The sequence below is a fragment of the Falco cherrug genome, chromosome 6 (assembly GCF_023634085.1).
Source record: "Falco cherrug isolate bFalChe1 chromosome 6, bFalChe1.pri, whole genome shotgun sequence".
Classification (NCBI taxonomy): domain Eukaryota; kingdom Metazoa; phylum Chordata; class Aves; order Falconiformes; family Falconidae; genus Falco; species Falco cherrug.
In genome coordinates, this window is record NC_073702.1 from 10,372,320 (window position 1) to 10,384,947 (window position 12,628).

Below are 12,628 nucleotides of genomic sequence, written 5' to 3' on the forward strand. Positions count from 1 at the left end.
TATTACAAATATACAATGTTTTTTTGTCTGTTAGATCTCCTAAAAATATTTATGAAATTTAGGATTTTTCTTGAAGAACAAGGCTCCACACTCACAGATTAAATCATTTTAAGCATCTAATTTATTTCATCCATTATAAGCAGCTTTGATTTTAATACCTTGAAGTACAAGGGAGGTAGACTGTATCGGGTAAAAGCAACCTCAAGAAGTAGTGAAGCATCAAACAGCAAAACATTAATTACAATACCAAGAGAGATTAAGCTCTTACTGCAACAGACATAAAAATACTAGCATAGCCTGGACTGTGGAGAGTCCTCAACTTTTGATGCATCTTAACAGCTAAATGGTATAGCATTCTTGACTAAACATGTTTTGCCCAGACAGAATGTTGTCACTGATTTAGTATTTTCAGTACACATTCAGGATTAACTGTATTCAGGAATATGGATTACTGCCATATTCCTTTGCTGATGAAATTAGACCTTAATATCTTCACCTTGGGTTGGTAGACAGACTTCTGTGACACCCTCCAGCCAAAGTGAAATTTTCCTAACAAAATTTCTTCTCTAGAAAAGAAAAAGGGGAAGGGGAGCAGGGAGGACAGGGACAATAATTTCTGTCTATGCCAGAAAGGAATAAACCTGAAGAAACATCTGGATCTTGGAATTTAGGGTACAGTGCCGTCTGAGATCAGAACTTTGAAAACTACCCACAGTCCAGTATGAGCCACATCAAAAATACCATGTCATGTATCCACAAGGCTGCTCCAGCTCCTAACTTTGTCGAGGTGCACAGGCTCACACGAGCTGTGTTTAATGTGTATCCTGGCTCTTTGAGAGGCTGCCTTATTCAGCCCTTCCTCACTCTGCCTCTGTATACTACTATTCAGAGGTAGACCAGCGCAGGTAGGCTGTTGGTTTCTACGTCACTACGCAAAAACAGTATAAAAGCATGCTGACAGGAAGCACCAAGCTGCTGAGGTGCGATTTAGCTTCCATGTGTCTTACAGGAAAAGCAGAGTATAAAAGGCAAAGGCTGAAAGAGAGAAGCAGCAGCACAGGGAGTTGGATTTTTAGTATGCAGGTTAGTAGCCCCATTTGGCCCAGAAAGTCAGGAGTTGCAGCCACACTTAGGATGGTAATGATTAAAACTAAATTTAGCAGCTCTTGCTTAAATCAGCTTCCCCTGCTAGGACGGCAACAAAAAAGCAGGGAAGGAAAAAAAGAACATATCCAGTAGCACTGAACAAAGAAGCAGCAGGTGTCACCAAGGGATCATTAAGATCACCAGCATGGAACTCTACCCTAGTCTTCCATGACATAGAATACCAAATTAAAAACATTAATAGCTGAATGGTTAACTAATAACATACACGCAGCACAAAGAAAAACAGGGAAAAGTACATTAACTCAAAGCACGGGCAGCAAGAGGATGATCAAATCACTTCTAAGGGGTCAAAACTAACGGGTGAGTATCTCTTTTGGTATTTCTTTTAATAAATAACAAAAGGCAGTAAACCAGAAAGGCTTGATTTTACTACTGAATTTGAAATAAATCTAGAAAATCCTGAATTCACAAAGAACAGTTCTACACTAGATTTCTGTGTTATTTATATCATGATTGGTTAAACATTACATACACTGTTTAAACAATTCAACCTGATATCAAGCATATACCGCCAAAAACAACTACATAGACAAGGTATTTGCAAAAACTCAAAGAATTAGTTACCATCAACAAAACATTTCTACTAACATGAATTTGAGCTATACAGGAAGAAAAACAAATGTATGGTATTTCACATTGCTAACAAAATATTAAAGGCAGTAAAACAGATGCAAAATGAGTAAGAAATGAGCAATGAAAAACCAGTGTACCTGGCTTTGTTATAAATTTTCTGTTAATTGCTTCAACGTACACACTTCATGAACAGAATGTACACAGCAATGCAATAAAAACCTTTCATGTTATTCAAACCAAGCTGAGATGACAAGAATGAAAGCTCTTAGACACCCTACTAAGATATACTTCAGATCCATTCTATTACACAAAATATGCTGCTCTATGAAAAGAATTAGCAGTGATTTCTTAAATTCCAGAGAAAGTTCAAAATTCTCTATTTTCACATTGGATATATAAATAGATGGATAAATTTCCAGCGGAAATGTAGCCAAAGTTCACATTAACATGTCATTATTTAGAGATGGATGTAAAGGTCCTTTTTTAGTAAAAGGGAACAAATGGACCACAAAACCAAAACAAAAACAACTAGCCCCCCTCCTCACACATGAGCAGATATGATTGACTGGATTTAATATTCTTTAACTAGCATTGATAAAGCACTCAGTTAATTTTCTTAATGCTCATTGCCATGCTCAAACAGTAAGCTTACCTTTCCTTTTGGTCCAGATTGCTTAAAATATGAAAAAAGAAAAAAAACCGTAAGATGCAAAGCCCCACATGTGCTGCACATCACTAAATTCAAAAGTTATTCAACTGTTTCATGGTCTCTTGCGCTCACTAGACTAGTTTTCAAATAAGCATTATTATTTTTCACAGCATTTTTGTAACAGTAATTATAAACACACAAACAAATGTTACTTCACAGACAGTGGTTTAAATACTACATTGTCTTGCCTCTTTTTCAATGTGTAAAATTTCATTAATTCTGATCTCATCCTGGACATCTTGCTTAATTCACTGCAATGTAGAACCTGACACGACAGAATCCCAATACATGAATTAAGACGAAGCCTCATTTCCAATCCCTGATTGCCATGCAAAAGATAAAACAAATTTACGTAACACATTGCTTCCAACTATTCAAAAAATATTTCAGTGTCTAAATTAAGAAAAAATATTCAGAAAGCATTACTTAAAATATTTAGGAGGCCACATGCAATCAGCTACTGGATAGAAAAGGATAAACAGAAGCAACTGGCCTCCTCCTGAGGTTTTGGCTAAAAAGAATCTCCAAAAATATTTAAAGATTAGGGCCACTAGTTCCAGAAGTGTCTCCTTTAACATCAGTGAATGTAGCTGATGCTCACAACTCAGGTCCTTCGTATACAAAGACTGATACAAAAACAGATCTAAGTAAGCACAGCAGGAAGACAACTTGAAAACAGTATCTTTCTCTCTCCTGCCTTTTCAAAACTTGCAATAGGGAATGCTGCAAGCTTTTAATCTATGTGCCTTTTCCTACCAAACATCAAAAGCCTAACAAACTTATGTCATATATGCATTACACCAACAGTATTCTAAAACAAAACAAACTGTTTCCTGTTTTACTTTAGCCAAATTAAACAGAGTGATAATATTACAGAGTAATATAAACTCAATTCTCCTTTCCTTTTCACGAACAGAACACTCACAAGAATAGAGCAAACTCTCCCTCTGTTACCCTGAGGAATGGCAGGACTGAGAGTAAACCAGGTAAGAAGGTAACTGTGATAATCCTACAGAGTTCAGTATGAAAACACATTCAGTCTCCACAGTGCTCTGGGAAGAGAGTAAAAGGAATTAAAAACTCAGTGTGACCCCTGCAACTTAGACTAGGGTGGGGCTGATCAGCCAACGCTGCATGGAAGTGGGGAAAAATTGCTTCGAACTGGAGCTAGCCTTTACAAACAATAAACATTGGTTTTGTGTGCATCACATTTGAGTTTGTAAATTCAGTCAGATCCAAACCATGTCCATATGGAACCACGCCCAGTATCTTTGCATCCTTCGCACAGTTAATACATAACTTCAATTAACTGTTTACAGGTGCTGTAAAGAATCACAACTGTCAATAATTGTAAATTCTAATGCTAAGGAAACTTAAAGGCAGGAAAAAAATTTCCAGAATGCCTGATACTGTACGCTGTCATTATTACATCAGATGCTTCACTTGCTTGTTTTAAAATCCCATATTAATATAATGCATTTAAAACAATTCTCACTTTTACATCTCAAAAAGATTAAAAAACGAGAATCTGGACAGATCCAGGAATTATAATGAGCAGGCAGTGTCTCTACAAATTGCTTCATGCAGCTCATGCATAAGATTTGTTAGACATGCTGTACATACATGCCATTCCAATGCCAAGTCTTAGAGAACAGCCAGTCAGTAGCATAAGACAGAACTATATATCCATTGAATGAAGCAAAATAGTTTGAACCATCTTCAATACTAGGCTAAGCTATCTCTGCAAAATCTGTTGTATCACAAATTAGCAAATTTTAATTTCAACCCCAGACTCCACTAGAAAAAACATGAATAAATTTTATCAAAATATTATTTTTCAATGCCCAATTTTGTTGTACTGGAGACCTATATTTTAAATATGAATGCAACAGTCAAAATTGAAATTAACATGCATGTGCAAAAAAGTTGGAGATCGAGTACACATCACAAGCTCCAAATTCAACCTGATAAAGAGATCACAACTGAGTTTTATAATTAGCTTGCCCCATGTGACACCATCCCCACCCAAAGAACCCAGTAATGTCAGTGTCGGAGACTCAATCTGCTCAAAACTAACTTAATAATGCTTTTATTTTTTGTTATCCTTTTAATAATCCACTGCAGATTTAAGAACAATATATTAGGTCATTTAAAACTATTTTCCCCATGTTATTACTGATCACCATACCATAAAACAACTCTACGAATGCATACAATATAAAAGATGACAACTTTGTGTTGCCTGTAAATTGGCGTAGGAAAAAAAAACGAACACCTTAGGACTCAATTTCCATGGTACCAGCTTTGCTTTGTGTCGATATACACCTAGAATTTTATTCTTGGTTTGCCACTCACATTTTCTGCGTATACTCATCTCTCAGAAGAAACCACCAGAATTTACTTTTAAACTTAACTATCATCTAAAGTCAGTAAAAACCAGCAAAGAATGTTAAAAAAATATCACACAACTGAAAATACATGGCCAAAAAAAATACCCACATTCTATGCAATGGTATTTTGTATTAGGAACAGTTTAAAATAGTCCTATTTTAGTTATTTATTCTAACCACCATTGTCTTCTCATTCATAAACCTATGTTTTCCATATCAAGTAGCCTTAAGATCCTCCTTTTTATTTTTTTTTTTTAAAAGAAGTATGATAGGAGGCCATGTCCTATCAATTTTCAGTCCCCTAACTCAGAAAAAAGGTTTAGAAGCTTTTTAAAAGTAGCCAATCAAGTCAACTGGCAAAAGACACTGGAATTAAATACCCTTTGCACAGTTCCTCTGTAAAGCTCACCCTCAAGTCAATTAGATCACGCTGGTTCTGACACCCTCCAGTAGCAAAGCATTGCTTGGAACTGTTATGACTATTTCCTGCCTTTGAAACTTCAAAAATATTTTTAGCTTAGGAGTTAACTGTCTGTTGTTGACGTAAATTAACTACAATAACAATCCTAAAAGAAACATTCAAGATGACTACTATCCAATTACTTCATGCAATATTCAGCTTCCCTGTATTATGCATTAGTTTTCTTTCTTCATGTCACACATACAAAGTTGCTTTTTTCTCCCCCACATTACACTGAAGCCTTAGAAAAGAAGCAAGTCCCACAGATGAGAAAGGCAAGCAGGCAAGTCTAACTCCTCAAGAGTACGAGTCTCCAGCACGGACTCTCTTGTGTGCTGAAGCAGCCTGTGACATTTAAGTAGGTAAGATGAACTGGCTGTTTCAAAGAACCATCTCACAACAAAGCTTAATTAAGTACACTAATATTGTTAAGGTCAACATTCAGAGATCCATGAAAGAGCCATCTCGCATGAAGAATTCTGCTTACTTCAGATCACTTTAATTAGCACTGCCGACCAAGATTTTATCCCTTAGAATTACCAAAAAAACCAAACAACCCTCCCCCAAAAAAACCACAAAAAGTGAAAGGTAAGGGCATAATGCTTAGAGATGCCCCATGCTTTCCTCGACAGAACACTGATATTTTTAAAAGGACTGCATGTAAGAAGAAAAGAACACAGCTGGTTCACATTAGTATATGTGCTTTGTTTTTCTGAAGATAGCAAATCGAAGTGAGGGAAGTGGAATGAAAAAGCGGATGATGTCAGCGTATGATCCCATCATCCCAAAAAATCTACTCTGAAAAACAGAAGAAAAAAGGGGGCAGAAGAAAGCGGCTACAAAATGCTGACAGGATGAAGCATTCATGTGGGCTAGTGGAAATCCATGAAATTCATAGGTAAAAAACCAGCTCTGAACAGACGAACTCTGAAAGAAAAATCTTTAAAGCAATGGTTAGCTCACATGTTTGTGACACACGTCAGGTGTGAAAAGCCTGTAACAAAAATTTAAAAACCCTGCAATTTAATAAGTTTTCAAAACAGTACATTTAATTCAGCAAGTTTCCAGTCGTTTCTTCTAACAACTACTTACATAAATGCAAAACCTTGCTTCTGTTTGATGTTCCAGTTTGTATGTTTTATGCTGTATTTACATATGATCATTAACCTTTAGATGGATCTTACACAAGCTGAGGTTGGTGTGAATTAGTATATGATAATCCTGTTGTCAGTTACGTGAATTTCTACCGCATACTATGTCCATTTCAAAGTATTTTCTAAACATATTTGCATTAGCAGGTGCTCTCCTACTGAATACGTGCCATAATATGCTTTAAAACTAGCGAATTCTAAGATTATATAACAGTAACTCCTAAATGTTAAGTTTTATGAAACTTCCGTAATTAAGATCAAAGCTCATGATCAAGAATGCACCACGACAACATACAAAACCAGAAAGGACTTTTTACAATGGGAACATTTGGCAAAACAACTGCACTTAGTCTTACCTTTGGGCTGCTGTTTTTACTACTGCTGTCTGTGCATGTGCATGGTGAAAACGTCTACCATGTACCACAGTTACAGGACAAGACATATTCTGAGCATTTTCACTGCAAACATACAGAGAAATGGTTTAAGAAAAGACTCTGGTGTACTTGTACATTGTCTTAACTAAAAATTGTGGTGTCCAGATTTTACAATAACAGCCATACAAAATGAAAAATCAACAAAGTATTTCTGGATCAATAATACAACTTGTTATGATCTTTTGACAGGCATAAAAACAGACAAAAAAGGTAAAGATTTTTTAAAATGTTATCACCACCCAAAACAGTGCAAACCAGCTCTCTTTTACTCAACCCCATCACTACAAAAGGACACTGCTTTTTTAAATCAATTATGAACATTTATAATTAATTTTTTATTCCCATCCCTACATTAAGGCATAATACTAAACTTCTTTAGTATGACTTAGAGGGCATAACATTTGAACAGATTTAATTACACATTCAGAAATTTCCCTCATCTTATTAATCGTAAGTGAAAATAAATGCAGGAAATTTAGAGATGTAAAACAGCTCATAACTGAAACACCACAATGCATCTCAAAAAAAAAAGGATTTTCAGGTGCTCAAGTATCTCAGCAGGACTCTGCGCAGAGTATATTCACCAATGTCTTTTAGAATTTCTTTGGTTTTTTCATTTGTTGCCTTTTGACACTTTAATCTCATTACTACATAATGTAGTTCTGGAGAGATTACTCACCATTATCCTCTCTAATAAAAGCTTATACAAAGTAGATCAATAATACAGTACTCGTTCGAAGATCATTAGACCCTAACAATTACCCTGCACACTTCTAAGACACGACACATAATACTGTATTTGAAATGCTCAAAAAACATGCAACTTTTAACAGACAGCATGTTGATAATGCAAACTGTTTCAAAATATTAAAATACATGGCTCAAATTTTGCTTGCAAAACTGCTTGGAAATTTCAACTGCACTAAATAAAATCATGTGAAAGAGCACTCTGACTGATTAATAGTATTTCTCAGGAGTATTATTCAGCAAAAGTTTTGCTCCTACCATTTGTCCTGTTATGAACAATGAAAAGAACTGAAGTACCAAAATTCCTCAAAAAGCTGATGACCCATTCCTAATCCTTCTTTTATATTCCCCCAAAAGATGAAAGTGAGCAAACTGCTAGCTTGCTTTTTCATTTCTTTTCAGCTTAGCATTACAAACCCTTTGGGGAGCCTTATATCAAGTATCGTAACTCAGCATTAGAAGCTTTCAGAGCATTTCTGACTGATCGTAAGATGACCATTATGATCTGGCTGATCATAACCATAAATATAGTAGAACAAGACTTACTAAAAGCAACCAAATGGTAAAACTCTCTTTTCTGGAATACAAAGTTCAGAAACATCATCGATGTTCTAAGTTAACAGTTCAACTTCCTCAAAACTAAGCTAACCGTATCCCATTCAAACACCAATCTCTTGAAAGTAACCGCATCATGTTTCCACGTCAGGACTATACAACTCCAGCTGGTCAGTCATCATCCAGACAAATTTACAGTGAACCTTCTGCTTAATGTTGTCACCTGAGAAATAAGAAGCTGACTGCTACTTGCCCTAAGCATTTTAGGGTGTCTCAAATCCTCTATGGCTTCCATTTTAATGTCTTTGAAAGAGACGCTAGAGAAGAAAAAGCAGAGTGCAGGAATAGATTCTCAAATCCTTGAGACTGAAGGAGTTTAAAGAAGCAAGCAAGTCTGTAAAAACACCTATCTCATGTTTTAGCATTTTATTTGTTGAATCTGAGCTTTGCCAAACTATCATGATTGGAAAACTTAAGTTTTGTGCCCCCACAGAACAAAAAAACCGTTAAGCAGTACTACTGCTTTCTGCCTCACACTCAAGTAGGTGCTGGAATTGAATATTGCATCCTGCTGGGCAATCAGATTTGAGTCAAAGACAACTGTTCTAGACAGCATGCTCATATGGCACCAGATATGCTTCCAAGCAGGACAGCTGTAAAAAAAATAAATCTGCTCAATGATCCTGTTCTTTGAACAGAACAAACCCAGAGCAGACAATCACCAGAAAAATTAATCATAAACTCCAAGCAAGTGGCTAAATGGGCACATCCAAATTGAAAACTCTGTTTGCAAGTTTCAGCACAGTTTCAGGAAAATTAACATACAATATTAAAACCAGCGTGATGTAGCGGTCAGAAAGTTCCTTCAAAGAACTATTCCAGAAGTCTCAAAGAACTTACAATATAATAACGATTTATGCCTCTTTGACGTGATCTCAGAAACCACAGAATAATTTGAAGTCTAGACTGACAAAAACAAAGTTATACTATGACACTGTATCAGCTGATCCCAGGAACTTCTTAAGACCAAAAGACTCAAAAGGGAAGGCACAGAAGAATTTTGCACTAGGCAAAGGGATGGATCTGGAAGTAACGGAAGGATGATGTTTCAGGAACAGATGACCAACTCCAACTCCATTGATTGCTGTTCATCAAATAACTTTTTTGGGTTTGTTTTTTTTAATGAAATGCTACAAAAAAACCCAACAAACTAAAAGGGACTTAATAATGTGAGAAATTTTGATACAAGTTATTGAAAACTAGCAAAGATAAAAGCAATTTAAACTAGGACTTTATGATTAAAAAAACAAAACAAAACAAAACTACTAGGGTTAAGTTAACAGTTTGATACTGGATTTCCTTAACTAGGTAACAGATGATAACTTTTAGGTTGGTTTAAACTTTTTTACACGCAAGTGGGTATTATACAAGGAAAATTTCTTCTCACTGTCCTGGCATATCCCTTACTCCTATCACTCATTCCCTGAATTTTAGAGAATACTGTATTACTATAATACTAATTTGAGTCAAGCCCCACCAATCCGAGGAGTTTTTAATCCCTATTCTGCAGACAAAGTGGACAAAAAGATACCTCCACTTCATGACAAAAATTACCAAGAACAGCTCAAGAATCTCAAGTATCTACCTGATCTGATCTTGTTGTACTTAATCTGGCAGGTTAGCTGCATGATCAAGCTTCACCATCTTCTCTAGTTGAAGAGTCCAAATATTGAAAGTGTAACTCTTAAGCACCTTCCACGCTGCAGGTAAAAGTGCCCGCACCACCAATCTTCATATAGACAGTGACCGGCTAACAAACCTTTATTGACTTGGGGATTTTGTTGTGATACATGTGTTACGAAAGATATAATGGTATCACAGTTAAGTTTTTAAATCAAGATAATCACTTATAGCATAATCACATTTCCAAGCAGATTTAGTGACCAAAATCTGAAAAGGAGTTAAATAATGTTGGTAGTATGAGTTTTAATCAAGCAAGTGTTTACAGCTGTCACAGTGGCCTACACACATCCATTATTCCCAACTAAATTCCTTCATTAATAACAGTTTATTAAGGAGAATGTGTAAACTTATATTTTCCAGTTAAATTTAGCATGCAGCTCAGTACTAGACAGAAGGTGGATACCTGCTTTCAAAGTAGATATGTGACCTTTAAGTAAGTTAACATACATGTATCAGATTTTACTTTTTTTAGTTGAATTTTATAAATCACCCCAAGTCTTAGGTTTACAATGTAGTATTTGTCAACAGAAGGCAGTCCCAATATAAGTAACAGAATGTCTGAACAAAATGCTTAGACCATCTGAAAACACCTCAGCAATTACTTTAAAACCAAAATAAAACTCACATACCTTTCTGGAACTTAAGAAAAAAACCCAACATACACAGTCAAATATGACTGTTTTAATAGAAAAGGGAGAAAAATTACATAGTAAGGTTGGATTTCGCTAAAAATCCCACAGCCAGACAGAGGAACATCATATCAGCATGCAGGAATTAAGACAAGAACATCCCTCACACAGCTACGTGTGGGTAAGGTATTTGATGACTGGCCCAAGTATAGCCAGATATCTTAGGAACTTTTCCTTCCTGTAAAGGTAATCAAATTAAGTGCACTTTAGCAATATGAAACACTCCCAGAGAAAGTTTCATGAATGTACCACTTTTTATTATATGCTCAATAAAAGAGATCAGTCTGTTTACAAGCTAGGGACGGTACTAACAAGCAAGTACAGCACTGAATGCTTAAACACTCAATCTTGTGTTTAACACAAACACTTGTGACGATCTCAAGCTATCATGTAAAAGTACGGATATTTGCTGAATCCTTTAAGAGAATAGTCTGTGACACCTAAATCAAATGATATCTTGCAGTAGGGAAAACAGAAAATGCATCCTGAATTCACCTTGGCAATTCAGAGTCAAGGAAAGAAGAAATTCTTGATGGGGATGTTAGAAATACTCTTCTACCTGCTAGCACTATACAGAGGAAACAACAGCACGTGCAAACATTGGTAAGGCACCGACAAGTATGCCAGTGAATGCTCTATTTTAATAATCTTCTGCTATTTTACTAATGTGCTATTTAACATTTTGGTAGAGGAAAGACCTTAACAATCTAGTTTTCTGTCTTTGCTCAGAAGCACAGAACAGCATAGCTTCTTAAAATGCACAGCAGATAATGTAAACGTACAAGTTCTGTTCATATAACATTGATCTATATCAATGACCAAGTAGGTAAGTAAACATAAAACTAAATGTAGTACCTCAGTTTCTTGCTATTTCCCATCATGTTGAGGCCAATTGAGTTCCCTTTAAAAAGTCTCAAGCTTCCAGCTCTGCCTCGCCTTGCATATGTTTTTAGGGAATCACCACTGGTGCCGACAGCTCCAGGTCGACAACGAAGTGACTGTAACAACAGAATTCACATATATTAAAATACCTGTATAAAAGTTATAAAGAAAAAGTGATTACAAAATATTTACATAAATATTACTTTAGCTTCATTTTCAGACTGCTTTTGTACCAGATTTCACGTAAAATATATCCCACCTACACCCTTACTCACTGACATTCCTTACCAAACAAAAAAATCAGTATTTTCCAAGTACTGTGAAGCATCTTGCAGTTGTAAACTATTTCAGTATACATGAAAAAATACAAAAAGCATGGGGTTTGCCTACTTATCTTCTCCTTTTATACACACACACATACATATATGCGCATACAAAATCTGGCAGTTTTTAAATCAAGATAATCACTTACAGCATAATCTATACTGGTTGGTTTAGACTTTTGTAATATATATTTGCCAAATAAAATATGAATCCCCACAACAGTAAGCAATCAAGGGATATAATGATTAGTGATAGCTGTCTAAACTTAAAACTAGTTATTCGTGTCTGTATTTTCAGGATACTATACAAACCAACAAGATCTATACAAATAAGAGGAACAAAAACATTAAGGATAGGTAGATACACAGCTGGAGCATATGTTGCTAAATCAACACAAACTTTTATTTTGTAATACTGCACAGATGACTATGCAGCATTATTTAAGAACCTAGCTAGCTTTAAAGACACATTTTCACCATGAGATAAACAGTCTACTTACCTTTCTTTCTTCATTGGGACTGAAAGGCCCATCACTGTCATCTATGCTGAGCAGATTTGCCTCGCTAGATAGGTGTGAGAGAGAAAAGCAGATACATTGGAATGCCACAGAGCACTAGCAAAACATTTAAAACACAAATGGCTTTTTTTTCCTCTTTAAATTTAGATGTATCACATACACATTTTATGTATATGCCTAAAACAAGAGGAACAATAATGGACAATGTAGTGATCCAGATGTATTATGTGAACCTCAGCTTCACAATGTACATCAAATTGTTTCACAAAATGCAAAATTAACACAAT

General features: G+C 35.6%; 1 protein-coding gene across 4 annotated transcripts in view; it reads right to left on the minus strand.

Annotated features, from left to right (window-relative positions):
- The window catches only part of SENP6 (SUMO specific peptidase 6), a 90,713-nt gene that overhangs the window by 42,236 nt on the left and 35,849 nt on the right, over window positions 1-12,628 (minus strand). For 3 of the 4 annotated variants that reach the window (XM_027817065.2, XM_055713452.1, XM_055713454.1), the window contains 4 exons: window positions 12,324-12,387; window positions 11,474-11,616; window positions 6,807-6,908; window positions 2,393-2,413 (listed from right to left, as the gene is read on the minus strand). In XM_027817065.2, the coding sequence (XP_027672866.1) occupies window positions 2,393-2,413; window positions 6,807-6,908; window positions 11,474-11,616; window positions 12,324-12,387 (330 nt within the window). The remainder of the gene's footprint in view (window positions 1-2,392; window positions 2,414-6,806; window positions 6,909-11,473; window positions 11,617-12,323; window positions 12,388-12,628) is intronic. The other variant, XM_055713453.1, reaches the window with a different exon arrangement.